Source organism: Leiobunum rupestre, chromosome 1 (genome assembly GCF_980474605.1).
Source record: "Leiobunum rupestre chromosome 1, qqLeiRupe1.1.hap1, whole genome shotgun sequence".
NCBI classification, from domain to species: Eukaryota; Metazoa; Arthropoda; class Arachnida; order Opiliones; family Sclerosomatidae; genus Leiobunum; species Leiobunum rupestre.
This window is the reverse complement of record NC_143384.1, coordinates 77124299-77145347: the sequence shown is the minus strand read 5'-3', so window position 1 is coordinate 77145347 and position 21049 is coordinate 77124299. Positions and strand designations below refer to the sequence as shown.

Genomic DNA, 21049 nt, shown 5'->3' with positions numbered 1-21049 from the left:
ATGAAAAATATTCTTATATGCATAACAATTCATGGTTAGAACGATAAAACACTATAATCTTCAGACCGGTAGATTAAATTTCGACGTCTTCTGATACTTTGGTATTTCCAATATTTTTTTCCTAAATAAGACACTTATTGCATACAAAAGTTGGTTGAAAGTGCTGACTTTAAAATCCCCAAAAAGCGCACAATTTGGCTGGAGCTCGACAAACGGAAAACACTTAACACACTGAAAATGTGTTGATCACTTGGTCTTTTATTCCATTTTTTATAACACCAAAAAAAAGGTATCGATCAAATGGCGTTCGATCATTAGGCCCCAAATCGTGAGTTTTATCAAGGCTTGCATTTAGTAATTCTAATTACCAGTCAAAGCAGCACTCTTGTGGATTGAAATTCTTCAAAGATTTTTAATTTTTTTTAATTACTGAATTTAAGTTTACGTTACGCTTACCTTTTCGGTACAAGTAAAAACTGTTTTTATATAACGACTTTGATTTTAGGAAATGGAGCCACTGCCGAAGAATACGATTCGTTTTTAAGCTGTTTAGCGCAAAAAGCTACTTACAAATTCCCACCAGTAAGATTAATTTTAAATATCATCATTTTATTAAGAAAATTCACCTGGAATAAATAAAAATGGCCATTTAGATACTAGAAGTTGAGTAAAGTTTTCGGTTTTATTTCCTTAAAATAAATTTAGGAACAATCCAATTTACGAAATCAATCGTTTTACTTCGATAAGTATTTAACGCGGTTTCTAACAATCCTATAATTGGAACACATTTAATAACTTACAGTATAAGATCTATTTTTGAACCCCAACTAAACCTAGGACGGTTTTCGTTAAGATTGGTTTGACGATTTCGAACCCTAACTATCGCTAAATCAAGTTTCGCACTCATAGACCCAGATGTTGGGTATGGAACCAGCAAATGTTCTTCGCAACTTGTTTTTTTTGCTTCGAGCAATAGTAATCACGATTTCTATCGACCAAATAAAATTTATCCATTTACAATCGATATCAGATAATACAGAACACATCTAATTGAAGCGTATCCAACATCAGATCAGCAGAACATTTTCCCCTAACTTCGAGAATTTCCTTTTAGAGAGACAAGAAGAACGAACTTTCGTATTTTAAAATAATTTTGCCCTTATTGTCTGTGTTCTAGGATGAACTAGAGATTGCCTTTTTTCGTAAGGGTGTATAACTCTTAAGTAAATGTACATCGATTTCATGTTTAAGTGACAGCTTGTCGCATATCAAATTAATATTTGTTAAAATATTCCAAGGATGTTGAAATAATCTCAATATTTAAAGAATGACCCGAACCTTTTTAATAATTAATGTCTACCAATTTCAAACGTGAAGTATTCCTTAAATTTAGAACTACGAAAATTGCCGAGACCTGTTCGATCCCAGTCAACAAGGGCAAGATGATTTGGAGAAGGCCTGCAGATCGATGGGATCGTCCCATACCGTAAGTCCCTCTGTTTCAAAAATAAAAAATGCATTTGCAACTGCCACAGACTATAGATTTTTGGTGTGGTAACACGATGAACGTAGTTTGGGATATATAACCGTGCAAAAGATCTAGTAAGAATATTGGGATGAGCTAGGCAATCTTCTAAATTTGGCAATGGCACCTTCAAAGTAGTCAAATAAATGATCACACCGGCCTTTGGAAAATCTGAGTTGAAATCGAGTAAGCCCACCTCTTTCGTACCTCGTGATAACAGATTTGGCCAATTGAATTCTAGGGTTATATACTACTATTAACGGAGTCCGCGAGGGAAACTAGTCCAATTTAAACGGCGTTGTAACCCTTTAATTATACCATTAAAGGACGATAATACGCAACGAATATTTTTATTGATATTTTCTAAAACATTCAAGTGTTAACGGTACTAGTAAGTGGAGGGCGCTTTTGGTTCGCGTGTCACGAAGGGCTGGCATCAACCCTCTTCAAAATTTAACCTGGCCACCTGAATTAAAGACACTAAAGGACGTTAGATGAATCAGGCCTATGTTGGTGCCTTGGGTATTAGCCTAGATGATAATTATTATTTAATCTTCTGTATGACGTCTGTTATGACGTCAGATTGTAAGTCCACGAACGCGACTGACACTTTTTCAAAAAGTGGCCGGCGGGGATCGTTACGGATAATAATATATTTTTAATACAGAAGTTTCGTTTACACAGGACGAGTTAATCCGTTGCATTGTAACTGAAAAAGTGAAAATCAACAAGGATATTGACAATTTTAAGGAAGTACAATTGTCTGTTCTTAGGGTAATAACATTTTTTAATATTTTTATACACGTTTACTTGCTAGTTACTTTCGTTTTCATAAAACAAAATTGTTCTTCAAATAAATTCACAGAAACCAATTAGAAGTAAAATATGTTTCGGAAGAAATATCTGGTTCGTTCAGTCGCCTGGGATAGTAATTCGAGCCTGGAGATAATTTTTAGCTTGTTCTTATTTGCTAATAAGTAGAGTATTAGACGAGTTTCTTCAGATATATAAACAGTTCTACAAACTATTAAGGTATCAAAATGCTAACGCTAGCCAGCTTCATTCGAACCCTTTAAAACAACGCGTCATCCGATGACACGTTATTATTATCATGAAAACAAAGGCGTGACTTTCAAAACATTTCTAACCCAATAAACAGTTAAATAAATGGGGCCTCATTTTTAACCGTCACTGCTCCTTCAATACTGGAGGCGAGGTAGAAAGGGAACACCTGATTGGTTGATATACGAGCATGCGCAGCGCCCGATTTTGCCTGCCACTGAGAAACAAAAATCGGTGGTAGACGTAATTGTAAATCGTAATCCCTCGAGCACGTGCCGCCATCTTAGTACTATGAACGGAAATAAAGAATGACCAAAATCAAGCGCAGAAATTCTCGTTTAACTAAAAGTTTAATTATAAATTTGTACTCGTTAAATTAAAATGCAAGTTAATAAAGCCTCGTTGACGCGTAAGGGTGAAAACGTTTTAAAGGGGTTTGAGATAAATAAATTACCGGCTATATTTATGCAAAGGCCTCGTAGTGTTTACAATTTTTACGCCTTGTGTAGACACGCGTTTAGGCAAAGCCGGATCTACAATGTTTGATTTTATTGACAACTAGATTAAAAAGATAAAACACTCACATAACGTTGTTTTATTTCATTAATAATTAATTAAATAATCGCATCGTAGATAAAATTAAAGCTTGAACGATCGCATCAGTACACTGAGCGGCAGCCATTTTTACACTGCTAAAATAAACCTTGGGATTTTTGGCCAGTTATTGCGCATGCGCAACGTCGATTCCTGAAAGTCGCTTTAGAACCGTTCCGCAAAAAACGCTTTTGTTCACACGCCTCCTTCAAATCGTTTCAAACCGCTTTAAAACGTTTTCGACCTTACGTGTGAACGCTGCTTAATTGGATGAATCATCATTGACATGAGAAACGGTAGAAATTATTTTAGTGACAATTGAAGTCGTGAAGCGGTGATCACGAAATGTTCCCCTTTTTTTTACCCCCAACTTGAAAACCCTTACGAGGAATTAGTTTTACCGTCTATTAGATTTCAATTTCAGTTTCAGTATCTATTAAGCACTCAGAATTTTTACTGAATTTATCACTTAAAGCAATAGTTTATCCGAACAATTCATAAAACCATACGTAACACAATACAAAAATATGACAAATAAAAAAATTATCTCTGATTTTGAGAGCCTCTAGTGTCTAAATATGCTCAAGGCGAAATATACTAAACCAGGGACGATAATATATTACTTACGTCGCGTCGGTTGCAAGTCCAAATCATACGCAGTTTATTATTATTTTTCATTTAGTGTCAGTGCCGACATATGGTTCACCAGGTAATTAGGCGTATGGTGGTGCCTTGAGTATTAGCCTAGCTGATTATTATTATTATTATTATTATTATTATTATTATTATTATTATTATTATTAGCATTAAAGGAATATAAAGTGTCTTACTTAAAGTTTTTTTTTCCAGAAATGCTCTCCCTAAATGAGACCAAGCTGTTTACTTCATATTCTGCACATAAAAATGTATTTTATCGGAAAATAAATGAATAAAGCACAAATTATATTAATATCCCTGTAAAAAGATTATTTTGATTTACGTAAATTTTGGTCTTAAAGGGAAAACAACCATTACTTGAGGGGTAGGAACTTAAGAACGCACTAGGGGGAAAGGGGTAAATTATAACCGACTAAATTTGGTTTTGGGCTAGTTGCAGCCTACTTTAAGGGACGGTGATGTGTCCGTTTTTGCACGATTATGTTTCCCTTGACCACTGGGGAGCGCTGCGGCGCAGAGAAATACGTGCCGTAACCGTAACGTTTTCTTTCTCGCCGACACGACCAACTTTGATTTTGTTCGGTTTGCGTTAGAGCTAAAGCGCGAACAGCCCGTAATCACAGTTGGCCGTGTCACCCTTGAAGAGAGCTCTGGCCTACTGGGCTAATACTTAATTTACGTATTTGGTTATTTCGGATAACGTGATTTAACCCAGAATAGTGAAAAATTCTAAGAGATAACTAAAAATGAGGTCCTTGGTTTTGCTAATGAATTTCTTAGAGGCAATTAAATGTGGCAATATGAAAATGCAATAACAGGTTTAAGTGGGTCATATAGGTATTAGTTTTTTAATAATGAAAATATTAAGTTACAATTACGATATTAATTACCGATATAAACGTGTTTCATGAAAACGTTAACTTTGAGATCTTTGAGCGCAAGATTGCTTGCTTGCTTTAAATCATTGACGTAACATGCACAGTAATAGCAAATTCAGGTTTCATTTAACATATCCAAAATAAAAGCTAATGTTGCTTAGAACCACGTTAATTCGAGTAAAATTTTACTTGTAGATATTGTATTGATATTTCAGATGCGAATATTATTGTCTAGAGACAAAGCGGATACGTTCATTAACTAACTTTATGTTCCGACTGAGTAAATCCTCATTAATTAAGTGTTGATTATCATTTTAAAACGTTACAAGTTTCGCTAACCCTTGATCTTCAATCTTATACATGACCTAATATTTTACAGCTTTCAGTGATTGAGTAAACTTATAGTACATGCAAATATAACACATTGATTTTGATAACGATGAATAGTAAACAATCGTACAAAGCTTATTTGCAGTCGGAAAACAAAAAATCCCAATGTAATTCGTGTTCGCTATAGACGCATCGGCTTGTTTTATGCACACATTATCAAATACGGACGAAGAGTCTCTGGCAAAACTCTTAATGCGTTCAATAAGGAGAATAAGTATAACTGCATTACTTGTCTAACTAGAATGTAATATAAATGTGCCTTAATTTTCTTAACATATATTTTTCGTGCTTATAATAATATTAGGGGCGACACGACTGATGAGACTTATAGTTCTAATGATATGAATGCATTTGAATTATCGAAAATAACAATTATTTATTTAAATGAAATTTCATTTTAGGACAATGCTTTTTACGTAGGGTCAAACTTAACAACAAAGGATAGTTTATTACTCGTCATGGGACATATTTTAGAAGGACTTCTATTCGACCGAATACCATTTGATCTAATTTTGACTGGGAATATCTTAGTCTGTAGCCCAATTTTCGGGGTTCGGTTCGGTTAGTTTAGGTGAGGTTTGGGTTGGGTTACGTTTTTATCATCGATTGCTACAAAAAACCCGCACAATTGGACGGAATTTGGTCGAATGGAGCAGAAGCATATTTTAAGACACCATACATCTCATGAAGCGACGAAAAGTTTATGGGAATTAATAAGTGGATTTACTTATGTTCACGGGGAAAGTTTACTTTATAGGGGTAAACGACATAGTCACAATTTAACATAATGAACACTTGGCTCACTAGATGGCGGTAGTCGCGAGTTTCGACTTTCAAAAATTATCTGGCAGCCAGAAACTTTAGCGCTTTTCCGTTGCACCTTGCTGTACGTGTTTTGTCACATAATAGAATTTCATTAATAGTTAAATTTTTTCGCTTTTAATTGAAGGTAGATATTAAATTAGTTAGTAAAATGCATAGTTGATGTTTAACAACATCTATTTTATCAGTCAAATTGGTTTTAGACGATAGTGTCTTAGAATTAAATTCCAAATCTTAAGCCTTTGCATTCAGTGTTATATACAATGGGAAGATTTTGTGTTGTACTTAGTTGTAAAGAAAGAGGCGAAGATAAAAATGTAAGTAACTAATTATAGAATAAAGTTATTTTAAATGGAGTAATATTTAATGCTTTTTACTCTTTTAAGGTGTAATACCACAGAGTTCCAATGCCAATACAAAATAACCCTCTACGAACATTGTGGCTGAAAAGAATAAGGCGGCGAGACTACTTATACAAACCGAAAATGAATATTCATGTTTGCTCTAAACATTTTAAAGAGTCGGATTTCCTCGTTTCACTTGCCAATGGCCAAAGGCATTTGAAAAAAGGGGCAGTACCGTCTCAATTCTCCTGGACAACGAACGTTACGAACGAGCCTATAACAAACACTGTTCATAGTGAATTGATGAATAATGACACTAGTCTATCCCATATTGTAAAAGTTCAAAATGCTCAAGACGTAACAATTTCTAATGCCAATGATGGAACAACCACTAACCAAGAGGTAATTTCTAATGTTGAACCGGACTTAATAGTCAATGAAGAGCCAGAAGAATTGCAAAATGTTTCCAACATTACGGATAGACTAGTTTCAAATGCAGATAATGAACTACAAAATATGCGTAACAGGTAACGTAACAGTTTTATTCCAAATACTATTAGCTTTGAAAATTCTGATGTCAACATGCGTCATGCCGATAAATTTGAAGAAATGCGCCAAAAAGTAGAAATCTTAGAAGTAGCGCTGGAAAAAGCCAACGAAAAAGTGAGAGTACAAACTTTTAAGCATAAAATAGCTGAACAGCTTTTAAAAGAAGCAATAAAAATGCGGGAATTGGCTGAAAAAAAAATTAAAAAAATTGAAACCAAGTTTAGAAAATATTAAAGACGATGATGATGCTATAACATTTTATACCGGTCTTTCCAACTACAAGAGGGTTATGGCTTTATTTGAATTTCTAGATCCTGGTGAAAATGGTGAAAACATTATTTATTGGAAAAGTGGGAAGGTCAATGATGGAATCAACTCAACTCCTGTAACAACGTCAGCTATGGCTGGTCGTCCTAGAGCTTTAAAACCTTTGGACCAATTTTTTATGGTACTCATGCGATTAAGACTAGGGCTATTTGTTGAAGACCTTGCGGAGAGGTTTGGTATCTCTAAAAGTACGGTCAGTAACTTGTGTAACACTTGGGTAAACTACATGTACCTTCAGTTAGGTCAAATTAGTTTATGGTCAACGCGCGAACAAATTGATCAGACCATGCCCGAAGAATTTAAAACAACTTATCCAACTACGCGTGTTATAATCGACGCATCAGAAATTAGGTGTGAAACACCTTCATCTTTAGTATTACAATCAGAAACATACTCCAATTATAAATCAACAAATACGTACAAAGGGCTGATTGGAATCAGTCCAAATGGTTATGTCACATTTGTGTCTGCCCTTTATACAGGCTCTATATCTGACAAAGAAATAACAAGGCGAAGTGGTTTTCTACAGTTAGATTTGGACAAGGGAGACAGCGTAATGGCTGATAAAGGCTTCTTAATTCATGATATGATAAGTGAAATTGATGTAAAACTGAACATTCCACCATTTCTCAAAGACAAGGAACAATTTTCAAAAGAAGAATTGGAGGAAACTCAAAGAAAGCGGCGGTGAGAATTCACGTAGAGCGTCGAATTCAGCGTATCAAAGGATGGCATATTTATGACAGACCCATACCAATTAGTTTATCACCAGTGATAAATCAGCTGTGGACTGTAACTGAAATATTATCAAATTTCCAGAAAACAATCATCAAAAAGAAAGATATCTCTAATTCAGTTGAAATTGATGAATTAGATTTTTCAGATTTTGACGAGCTTGATTGTCACAATGTCCATTAGACTATTTAAAATGTGCTTTTCAAATTTGATATTTTTTGTAAAATTATTTTTACAGCTTTTTCTGGTATTCAAATACCAGTTTATTATATTTAAAATAGAAGAATACTCTAGATTATAATGCATCAACACTTTTTATTGACTAATGTAATTTATTTAAAATCAATTGAAATCCCAAAAAAAATCACAGAGTTAAAGAGGAACTTCGACCAATTTTTTTATCATATGGGTAAAAAAAACCTTTCCAATTTTTCTTCCATAGCCTGCCAAGTGTTAAGATTAAATCTAATCCTACAAATAATTAGGCCTTTGGGTAAATATATCACATAGTCGCACCAAGGGAGACCCGTTAGTCCCATTTGGCCCATAACCTGATAAAAGTGGGGATGGTTGACGTTTAATCTCACTTCTCCATCAACTTTTTCAAAATGGCTTTTTGACTATTGTATAAACTCACTGGGAGATTTATCTCGTAGTGAGTAGGAACATTTTAGTTCGAGGAGCCCATATGGGGGATCCTATGGCACGCCAAACCGGACAAAATTCTTACTTCACACTATTGTATACTTTTCTACCATATCTCATACTTTTGTCTCACAACCTAGCATACTTTACGCAAACGAGCATACATTGTACCCGCGAACTATCATACTTGACACTCGCAAACGTTTATACTTCTAACGCGCGAACTATCATACTTGACACTCGAAAACGTTTATACTTCTAACGCGCGAACTATCATACTTGACACTCGCAAACGTTTATACTTCTAACGCGCGAACTATCATACTTGAAACTCGCAAACGTTTATACTTCTAACGCGCGAACTATCATACTTGACACTCGCAAACGTTTATACTTCTAACGCGCGAACTATCATACTTGACACTCGCAAACGGTTATACTTCTAACGCGCGAACTATCATACTTAAATTAAAAATAAAACTACGAGCGTAATTTTAAAAAATGCCCATTTGTTTTGAACTCCGCCATTTTGTTTGTTTACAACTAACTCTCCTTGCGTGTAGGTCATTTTAGGTGATATATTCCAACGGAGGCCGCCAATACACTTTCTCGTCCCTGTATCTATACTGTCCTTGCTTTATTTTTAATACTTTCACATAGCAGAATTTAGGTAAAAAACTATTCGTCCCACCTAGAGGTCGGCATTATCTGACCGTTACCCACTTTTTTTTTATTATCTATACAGAATTTTTTTTATTTTTAGTGAATTTGACCGTATTATAATTTTTCTAATTAGTTTAAATATTCATTATTTAAACATTTTAAAACCCCAACCAAATCAATAAAAATTTTAAAAAAGGTGACGTTTTCGATAAATGTTTTCCTATGGACCAAATAATTCAACCTATTTGTCAGATGATATATATTAAATTTGGAAAGTGGTAAATAACGAGATAGATAATGTTATGAAATAGCTTTAATCACGAGGGGCAGTTCACTCCTCTTTTGAGCGCATAATTAATCGGATTAAATTCGATTAAATGTATTAAATCGTGTTAATCGTGATTAATCCGATTTAATCACGATTGAAATTTTTAATCCTAATTTAATCAAGAAAATATTTTAATTATTGATTTAATCGGCTTAATCATGATTAAAATACTTAATACTATCCCTCCATCTAACTAAATATAAAACATTATAAATATTGGAAATTGTAATGTAGCAATAGAGAAAATGCGTATAAGGTTTGGACAGAGACATGTACTTTATTTGGGACCAAAACTTTATAACAAAACAGATAAAGATATTAAAAAATGTGAAACTATAGCATTATTTGTGCAGCTACCAACTTGACCGTCTCAGATTTTAAATCACCATTTTAGTTATTATTTAAAAAAATCTTAAATGTGGCCGTTCAAATCGAGGGGTTGATCACTTGCCGTAATCGGTGTACACGCCTGTAGCTTTGACCGTACTAAAATGATTACCTAACTGATTACAGATTTAGCACTACCAAAGGCTGTACTCATTTTTGTACTCCCGTAATCGGTGTACAGAATTTTAGGAAGTGGTTAGCCCCTCGGTTCAAATTCACTTTTAGCGATAAAATATATCCTCCTTTCCAAAAACTAGGGGGGGGCTACACTCGAAAGATAAAAAAATTACTTCCATATTACTCCCCACGCCTATGTCCGAGCCTATGTCCCTAAGCGATGCATTCGGCGCGGACCCTACCGGAGAGGGGGGGGGGGGGGGCTTGCAATCTTTCTCTCTAATATTTTTGTTTTGCGCTATTTTACTTTTGTAAAAGGCTCGCGTGTTTTTTTTGGGACAGAGGGAAATCGGGGCTCAAGGACGAGCGTATATTTATTTGTTCGTTATGAGAATAAATCAGCCATTGGATACAGGGGTTTTAAATGGGTACAGGCGGGTTTATCTTCCCATTTTGGTCACATGAGAAAAAATGCTCGTGCGTGACCGCGAATATTAATTATCACATCAAAATATGATTATACAAATATATTGGTTAAAGGTACAATTTTTATCGAAGCGAAATTAACAAAGGAGTATCGTCTTAAACTATGAAATTTGAATGCTATACAAATCATGAATTCCTAAATAAATTAACCATGTGGTTATTAGCTTCACAAATAATGCTAAAACTTCACATTTTTTAATATCTTTATCAGTTTTGTTATAAAGTTTTGGCCCCAAATAAAGTACATGTCTCTGTCCAATTTATCTATTGCTACATTACAATTTCCAATATTTATAATGTTTTATATTTAGTTAGAGGGAGGGATAGTATTAGGTATTTTAATCATGATTAAGTGATTAAATCGTGATAAAAATATTAGATCATGATTAAGCCAATTAAATCAATATTAAAATATTTTCTTGATTAAATTAGGATTAAAAATTTCAATCGTGATTAAATCAGATCAAAAATTTAATCACGATAAACACGATTTAATACATTTAATCGAATTTAATCCGATTAATTATGCGCTCAAAAGAGGAGTGAACTGCCCCTCGGGATTAAAGCTATTTCATAACATTATCTATCATGTTATTTACCACTTTCCAAATTTAATATATATCATCTGACAAATAAGCTTTCATTTGGCGGTATTTGGTTAAATTATTTGGCCATAGGAAAACATTTATCGAAAACGTCGCCTTTTTCAAAATTTTTATGGATTTGGTTGGGGTTTTAAAATGTTTAAATAATTAATATTTAAACTAATTAGAAAAATTATAATACGGTTAAATTCAATAAAAATAAAAAAAATCTGTATAGATAATAAAAAAAAAGTGGGTAACGGTCAGATAATGCCGACCTCTAGGTGGGACGAATAGTTTTTTACCTAAATTCTGCTATGTGAAAGTATTAAAAATAAAGCAAGGACAGTATAGATACAGGGACGAGAAAGTGTATTGGCGGCCTCCGTTGGAATATATCACCTAAAATGACCTACACGCAAGGAGAGTTAGTTGTAAACAAACAAAATGGCGGAGTTCAAAACGTATTTACAAATGTTGCAGCCGACATTAAAGTATTCTCTGATATGCGTATTACAGATCACAATGCTATACACGTACGTGTTAAGCTTTCCAATACTTTAAATATCTCTAATAAAATTTAAAATAAGGGATCTAAGTAAAATAAACATTGAATTTTTTTAACTAATCTGAAAAACGTTGATTGGTCGGAACTCTATAACAATACTGACATCGACATTGCGTATGATCAGTTTGACTCAATTATTAGTCATGAATACAATAAAATCTTTAATTATAAAACCATAACACCAACCACTAATAAGTGGATAACCCGAGAATTCAAAACTATACTTAGAGAACCAAATAAACTTCAAAAAATTGCAAAACGCCAACCTCAAATTATAAACAAACCAAATATATCAACTACCGGAATTCATGGAATAAAAAAATCAGGAACGCGCGTAATTCTTTTTATACCAAAAAAAAATAACTGATTCAAAATCCTCTAAGGAGAAATGGATTATAATAAAAAATATAAATGGTAAAAAAACCAAATCAAATAATGATTATCCGATAGAAGCAAATGTACTAAACAAACACTTTACTTCTGTAGACACGCGCATCGAAATGCACTCTGGCATTGACTACCCTGATCCCACCACTTCGATAAAGATCAAAATTATCATAAGTAATTTAACTAATAAATCCCCGCCAGGTTTTGATAATTACCACCCGCGTCCTTTAAAACAAGTTATTTCGTCTATTATTTTTCCCTTAGTTTTTCTGATAAATCTATCTTTTTCTCTTGGAAAATATCCAAAAAAAAATTAAAAAAAAACTAAAATTATTCCAATCTTTAAAAAAGAAAATTAAGAGGACCCTTCCAATTATAGGCCCATTTCATTGCTTTCTTTTTTCGCTAAAGAATTTGATAAGGCATTCTACAACCGCTTAGAATCATTCGCTAAAAAATACAACATTTTATCTGACTTTCAATTCGGTTTCCGAGAAGGAACAGGAACTGCCAACGCTATAGCGCACTCATATAAAATAATTCTGGACTGTTTGGACGCGGGTTAAAACTTGTTTGGGAGTTTTTCTTGATTTGAAAAAAAAAACCTTTGACTCCGTCCCACATGAAAGACTCTTAAATAAACTCTACAAACTTGGTATCTGTGGTAAAGCAGGTCAAAGATTAACAAGTTTTATCACTGATAGACAATGCTACACTCGTGTAGTAATAACTTATCCCAACCAATATATCTTAAATCCAGTGTACCACAGGGCTAAAAAATTTACCTTCTCTTATTCAATCTGTATAAAAATGATGTTATAAGTATACTCCCTAAAGGCCTCCTGTATCTATATGCTGACCATACTCTTTTGTTAGTTGGTGGCACATGTATTAAGTCAATTGTCAACTCTACAAATAATTATCTATCCAAAATCCAAAAATGGCTCAAATAATAATAGTCTTAAACTTAATCTTGAAAATACAATGGTCTTTAACAATCGAGGTAAAAACTTAGATTTCAATCAAATACAAGTCCGCATAGATAAATATATCCTTAAAAGAGTTGAGAAATATGTATATATATATGGTTTGATCCAAATCTCTCATGGAATGAGCATGTCAATTCCTTGTGTTTAAAACTCTCAAGAATATGTGGGCTATTCTATATTTGTAAAAATATGATTCCAAGAAAATCTATGTGTGAGTTATATTACGCAATGTTCTATTCACTACTTTCCTACGCCATTTGTATTTGGGGAAATACGAGCACTCAAAACATGGAGCGAATTCAAAAACTTCAAAAAAGGATATTACGCTCAGTATAGGAAGTCCCCTATCTTTCGCCTACAAGACAGTTATTTTTTGGTTACAAGATTTTAAAATTAAACCAATTATATGAATTCGCTTGCTTAACTTTTTTATATAATGATAAAAACTCGGTCTTCAAATTAACTGAAAGAACTGCTAAGCCAAATAGATCTAACAAAATCATAAAAGAGCCAAAATGTAGAAGGAGTAAAAAAATCAATTAAATTTTTGACAAGGGTGTTAAAAACTTAAATAATTTAAATAATGACATACTTTTGGCCCCCTCTTTACAAAAATTTAAAACCTTGGTCAAAAAATATATCTTTTCTCTGGTTTCTAACGAGATGTAAGAAAATATTTTAATATAATATTTTGTACTTTTTTATTTTTATATTATATATTTTTACTCAGTTTGTTTTGTTTTTATTATCTAACATTGTAATAATCTAACTATATAAAAGAGCTTACAAGTCGCAAGTTAACTTAACCCTTAATTATCTGGATATATTTAATTTGTAAAATTTTTTGTAAACAATAAACAATGTTTTGTCAACGTTACTTTAATCGAAAGTTGGCAACCAATCTCTGCGGTTAAGAATACGACGCGACGTTTGTTTACGTATACGTTTAATAAGTATCTATTTTATAAACGTGATTAACCATCGATGAAAAAAAAGATAAGCAACGAAAAACGATTAAATATCAATGTGTTATTTGTTTGGAATTTATATTTTAATGATATACATGTAGGTAGATAATAAATTATTTTTTCCTTATCGCGATAGTAAATAACCCCTCCTAGGGGACTTTGTCCCCTCGGGGAGGTAAAAATTATTTAAAATTAACCACTTCATACAATTAACCACAAATAACCGTTAAATTGGTGAATAACGGTTGGATAATGCCGACCCCTATACACAATACAGTTTAAATCGTAAACTTATACAACTTACACAAGTCGCTTTACATATATTTCTGAAGATATCTATTTTCAAAAATCGAGAAAAACATTCTCTAATGGTTGCCATTTTAGTTTTAAATATATAATTGTATAATAAAGAAAGGACCTTTTGGGCACTCTTCTAGTAGTTTATCTCTTTAGTGATGAAATCTTACTATCATTGTAACAAGTGCTGACACTTAATTATTAACTAGTGTAGTTTATGCCAAACTATTATAGTTTGTTGGTTTTCGTAAGCCCAAACATGGTTCAGTGGTCTTACTACATGTAGTTCCTCTTATTGCGATAGGGTATATTGTCTAATATCACCAAGGCTTTTTCAACTGTACCCGAATCGGCTTTAACCCATTTTATAAACCATTCGCAAATAAAAGTAAACTGGTTTACAGTAATCTGATACAAAATAAAAATGCATTCATTTTCTTTAACTCAAGTTATAATCTATTTATCATCCGCAATATCACATCAAAAATTAAACGTTTTTAAAAGCTCTACGTCTTCTGTGACTCTATTCTTTATTAGCTTTACTTGTTTTATTCCAATTCCAAACTTTTTCATCATTAATCTGTATATTAATGAAACTCTGGAAGTAATTAAGTGTTTCTGTAGTACCCGGCGTCACCCATAATTAAATTGTACATACACATTGTTTATTACGTTATTATTCAGTTTAAAACTTTCCAGGCATTGTTTTAAAAATTTTAGAAAGTAACTCGTATCGAAACGGTATCGGGTCATTAGGTGACAAATAAACCAACCGATTGGGGGATAAAATGAAAGTAAGTTCTTTATAGTATAAATATTGAAATCTAATTTATTTCCGTAACTCATTAATTAAGGCAATAAATAATAAGGGGAGTGCGATTCATCAAAACCCTTTTTTGATGAAACTCTGTTTTATCCCAAATTTATGGTGTGCTTCCAAATTGTTCTCGTTTAAACGTAGGAAATAATAACGATATCAAATTGTAGGCATTTAAGCTCAAATAGTTTAAACCCGACACTATTCGGAATTAATTGTAAGCCAGCGCAGTTATCGATTTTCCACATCAGCTCAGGTCCGTTACTTGAGATAACTAATTTAGTAGAATTTGATAACATATTGCTGGGTGATGGGAGTATAAATCTGATCTGACTAACTGACTTACCTCAGATACCTGAAACTAAACTTCATCAGTTGGCCTTTGGAAGCATAGTCGAGGCACTATTTGCATGATGAGTTCGCGATTGGTATTTAAAGTTTTTGTAAAATTCAAACTGATGAAACGTACTATGATGATTCGCTTTTATATTATCAATTTAAAAAGGTATACCGGTAGAGTTTTAATATATGTTAAAAGAGCACAACTAAAACATTTATTGCAACGTTTAAAGTTCCCTGAATCGTTTGAAAAACTTGGGCCGAATTTCGGGTAGCTCCTCCTCTTAAATAAGCAACCTATAAAATTCAATGATTCTGTAAATTTAGGTATATTTTTAGATCTGCTTCATAAAAGTTAAACAATCAATTTAAACTCCGGGACTTGTTCCAACATTTTACAATTTCTTAAAATTCGAGGACCATTTAGACAATTTTAAAATTCTGAAACTATATTCTGATTTCCCTGACCTACACCAACCATGTTTAATAATAAGCCAAGAGATACGCGTTTGTTTTTGAAACGTTAAGATCCTTATCCTTTGGAGCTTTAAATTAACATGGACTCGTGACGATATTTCGCTTTTACGCGCACTAAAATCTTCAAATAATCTTGAGCATATCGCAACAGAGATCAAGTTCACGCATTTGACTTGTCATTATCCCATTACCGTTTTTCAAAAGCCTTTCAACGATTTGACTAATGCCTTCCCGTAGCCATTGCGGAGCCAACTAGATTGTTGACAAGCTGAACGTAAACCTATTATATCGACCTATTGTAGGTAAAGGTGAAGACTACTAATGCTTTACTAGACGGATAATAAGTCTTCAACCGTTATGTATAATTGGTCGGATAGTAAACACTTTAAATATAAAACGGAGACCTTTTCCGTGTATTTCTGATATTCAGTGCAGTCAAATTCGGTGTTATATGTAAAATTTCAAGGCCCGAAATATTTTGCTGTAACTAAAATAAAAACAAAGCCAGCTAGCTCAAACACGATTACCTCAGGTAAATATCCCTAAATGTAATTTTAGAAGTGTCTTAAGCTTAGTTAGCACTAGCCATTACGCGCGTAAAAACTTTGTACGCGCCAAATTTGAGTTTCTCGCCGTAACTAAGCATTATGCGGAATTCGGCGCTATCACGCCCACGTATTTACACGCTTAACGAAAATTTCTTTTATGATACGGGGAACTGAAAAGTTACCTTTACGCTTAAATTGCAGTTCTGTTTTTAATAATATGGATGTATTTCTGTAGTCTGCAAACTAATTTTAGTCCAATGCACTATGTATATATAATTAATACGTATATTAGAAATTTTAGTATATATAAAATATAAAGGAGGTCTTTTTTTGCTCTGACTGGGCATTTTTTTTTCAAAACCTACAAAAGTTACGAAATTTTTAGGGTATTATGTCTATTATGGGAACGCTTCAAATCCAAATTTCAGAAATATTGGAACAATTTGTACGTTTTTAAAAAATATCTTTTGTGGTGGGAAGATGATAGACAAAATATTCCAATGTTAACGTTGTAGAGCACTGTCGATAATGTACAAAGAAAGATACGAGGTGATGAAATTAAAACCGTTTGTCCAATTTTGTACACAAATTTAAAAAATGTCTTAAAATGGGTTCATTCTAAAGTTTATTCTTACAATAATATAAACACATTTACGTGAAAGGTTTAATGATATCTCCGTTGGCCACGATGCGTGCTTCAGCACGATGGAGCATCTCTCGAAACGAGCCGGCGATCATATCAGGAGTGAGAAGTGCGAAGGCTGGAAAAATTCGTTGTCGTTAATAATCTATGCTCGCAACGGCCGTCTCGTAATCTCTTTCTTTAATGAAACCCCCTAAGTGAAAGTCATCACTCCACAAGAGGTTGTTTTGGCGGGTGAAAGGTCCATCTCTCACAAAAGAACACTCATCAGTCACCAGAAGATGAGTTATGAAATTTGGGTCATCATTAGACATGTTAATTAGTCAGTTGCAGAAATCATATCGCCGTTCCATATCGAGGGTAGCTCGATACGAATAAAAGTGTTGATTGGCGTTTCCGTAGTTGTCAAAGTCTCGAACAGTTCAGAGAACGGTGTTGTTGCTTAGTCTTCTGTCAGGATAGCGAATACTAAACATTTGAGCGTTATGATTGGCATCTCCGTAAAATAACTCGACTGTAAAAGCGCGCTTCTCACGAGAATAAAGAGACATAGTTGTTGATTAGACTCAATAAAGGTTAGATAATGGTAGAAAGGGAGCTTTTAGCTCACGTGGCATGAAGGGCTTGCCACCACTCTCCTACGCATTGTAACCCGGCCACCTGAATTAATGGCTTTAAAATTCGCTTGATGACTTAGGCCTAAGGTGGATCCTTGGGTATTAGCCTAACTGAGTATTATTATTAGATTTCGACTTTTGCGCAAAAGAAACAATTTGTTTTATAAGTAGGCCTCATATTTTTTACATTTGGATACAATGCGCATTTCCCAAAAAGTTGCCAAAGAATATGGTAAAAAGTTCATTCCATTCGCGTATGACCTATCAGTTGTGGAATTAGCTATGCAAATTCGCAACTAGACACATCCTTATATACGAACGATTTTGTATGTTTCAGAGCTTTTCACATCACTTTAGCTTACTTTCCTTAAGAAAGGCTCTGAGCAATGGAGGTCTCTCAGTCAAATGATCCACAAGTCAGTTTTCAGGTGTACCTGTTGATATGTCTTTAGAGCAAACAGATAATGCAGACGCTTGGATCACGCGGCATTTGCTCAATATTTTGGGGTAATTAAACGTTGGACAACAACAAGAACGGCCAGAAGCCAAATTGTTAGTCACGTTTTGAATATTACTGGGAATAGGTGTCAAGAAAATCCGAATCAAGAACTCAAGCCATACAGATTTTCACGTGATAGTTAAGATCGTATAAAACTCATTGAGAGTATCGTGTCAAATAGGAATCCATTTTCTAGCAACTCTAGTCATGAACCACGGGAAAATAATATTCCTTCAAAAGTTAGCGAAGAGCTAAATAAAGTAGGGGAAATAGGTCCAACGTGGTATAACCACTTCAGGAACATGGCACTCAATCAGTAATTACACGGTCCACGAAGTGAAAAATTCGATCCCTTTAAAGGAAAAATTATTAGAACTTAAAGGAACAAGAGATTGGTTTGGCAGACTCTTGTACTTGGTGTCAAAAAGACATTGATCTAGTAAAGGTGTTCCATTACCCATTGACGCCAGTTCCTTGGTATCTTTCTGAAATAGAGGGAACCTTGAACAAAACCGTTAAATAAACACTGATGAGGGCATTAGAACCGATAATCGAATTTTTGGCACTCGCTAGATTGGTGCTAAGCCACTTAAGAAAAATGGCAGAGAAAGTGCACTTCGTTTGTGTAGACACCCGTCTGTCAAAGGTCTAGAGAGAGGAACACGAGCGCGTTAAAACTAAATTTGCTGGTATTCGGCCGGAATCAAAAATGCCGTTGAGAGTTTCGCAAGTGCATAATCTGTTCGATCTTCAAAGCCTCGCTACTATAGATTTCTTTGTCAAAGATTGGGATAATGATTGCTACTTAGAAAGCTTTGAAAAATTTAGACTGTATGTTTGCTTAAAAGTATTCTGCTTTGTTTTCTAAAACTGTGATGGCGTGTTCAAAAGGAAAATAGTTGAATCCCTTTGCACCTCGCGCGAAGACGCTGACTCCAGAATTATCAAACATATATATATATATATAGCACACTTACAAGACGGGGCCTTATCTGGAGAAAAAAATGTTTTAAGCGTGCGAGAAGCATTTCATATAACAATTGGACAAATATGGCTGTTGCCAGGCTGCAAAATTGACCGGAAACCTAGAAATCCAGATGGCGTCCAATATGGTGGCCGATTTTGAATTTTTTCATGAATGGAGCGATATTCGGCCTAGAGATGCAGTTTACATTGTAAATCTGTATATATCAGTGATAAAAAAGTGTTCACATGTTCTGCCTCATTACCCGAAAAATCCACGTTTAGGGGTGTAACTGAAGTTTTATCAGCAGAAAGTCCTCTGAAAGCAGAGGTGGGCAAACATTGTGAGCGTTCATTTTCGAAAATCCTCTCGAAACGAAAGAGCACTTCAAATACGAAGGTCGGTTGGTCTTGTTAAGCGAGAAAGAGAAATTGAGCCAGCTCAGGGTGATCGCCGATTAGTTCGCTCAGTCAGTGATTTTTCACGGCGCGGTGAGCGAGATTGGCCGATCAAGGCGCTAGCCGGCTCAATTTTAAGCGCCACTTCCCCTAGCGGCGGGATAATTCGTTCACTAGAAAGCGCTGACGGCGTGCTGAGTGATATCGTGCCGAGAGAAGCGCTAGTTTTTTAACATTGGAATTTCTCATCCCACTGAACTACGGGGTAGACTGTTTCCCGGAATTCGCTCAAAGCGCTGTGAGAAAAAAGTTTCATTTGTTATATATTTTTTCATAAAAAAGTGCATTGAATAAAAAAATCGACAATAAAATATTATTTGTATAATTTTGTCTCACCGCGCTGTGAGCGAATTCCGGAAAAAAGACTATTTCGTCGCTCAGTGCGTTGAGAAATTCCAATGTTAAAAAACTACCGCTTCTTTCGGCGCGATCTCACTCAGCTCGCCGTCAGCGCTTTCAAGTGAATGAATTATCCCACCGCTGGAGGACGTGGCGCTTCAAATTGAGCAGGCTAGCGTGTCGATCAGCCGATTTCGCTCAGTGACTGAGATAATTTCACGGTGCTCGATCTGAGCTGGTTCAGTTTAAGAGAGAAAATAGCATCGCCAGTATTGAGCACTAGCTTTCTTGATCACTCAAATTAAAAAGGTCTGAGCGTTCATTTCAGAATTCGCTCACAATTTTTACCCACCTCTGTCTGAAAGGCGTTACTTCGGGCAGCGTGGGTGCTTGATGTGGAATAAATATTTTCCTAAGCTAAGGGCGTATAGTTTATAAATTTTTTCTATGCATAATATATAATCTATTATATTACCACTTGTAAAAAGCTTGTAGGCCTATCTCAATAAGCCAACTGTCGAAGTATGTTTTTCGAAGCCTAGGAAGGTATCACTAGAAACTCACAGGTACAAACCCTGTGTAAATGTTTATTATGTTTTATTTATTCTTGTATGCCTAGTCAACAAAATTTACTTAATCAAAGTAACAAGTTAAGAAAATTGCCAACCATTATGTAGCACTGTTGAAACATGGAGTAGGTGATTGAGCCGATAAAACCCCGCTCGGAGCTGCTGTGACTTCATTAGTATGGAGACGCTCGCGCTCTAGCTTTAGGGGTCCTGGCAAGAGTTATGTCAGGGTTGACTGTCCACCCTCTATGGTCGTGCCGAAAGACCTATCTCTGTTGATTATTGTTCGATAAGCACTAGTAGCCTCCCTTGGGAGGCTTTCAAATGCAGTATAGTTCGGAGACTTTACTCGTATATTTGCTTACTCAATTCAATGCATGGGGAATTATTACTGTAGAGTTGACGTTGTCTTGGACCGTTATCGAGAACAGCCTGTGAAAGCAGCTACCCGCTCCAAACAAAGAAAAGGAAAAGCAA

The 21049-nt window shown here is 34.5% G+C and overlaps 1 protein-coding gene and 1 pseudogene across 1 annotated transcript; both read left to right on the top strand.

Annotated features, from left to right (window-relative positions):
• On the top strand, positions 1–4144 carry LOC149966670 (uncharacterized). Its single transcript, XM_090167568.1, has 5 exons — positions 1–34; positions 506–582; positions 1394–1486; positions 2210–2299; positions 4031–4144. Exons 1-5 carry the CDS (start codon positions 1–3, stop codon positions 4043–4045), a joined length of 309 nt encoding a protein of 102 aa, XP_090023694.1. The 3' UTR covers positions 4046–4144.
• A 3230-nt stretch (positions 4145–7374) lies between these two features.
• LOC149966669 (uncharacterized) lies at positions 7375–8066 on the top strand (annotated as a pseudogene).
• Positions 8067–21049: the final 12983 nt, after the last annotated feature.

What these genes read in the sequence shown, in the direction of transcription:
- LOC149966670 (XM_090167568.1), top strand. Translation starts at nt 1, where the DNA reads ATGAAAAATATTCTTATATGCATAACAATTCATG. An exon ending in TATATGCATAACAATTCATG is followed by an intron (nt 35 to 505) that starts GTTAGAACGATA and finishes CTTTGATTTTAG; the next exon opens with GAAATGGAGCCACTGCCGAA. An exon ending in CTACTTACAAATTCCCACCA is followed by an intron (nt 583 to 1,393) that starts GTAAGATTAATT and finishes CCTTAAATTTAG; the next exon opens with AACTACGAAAATTGCCGAGA.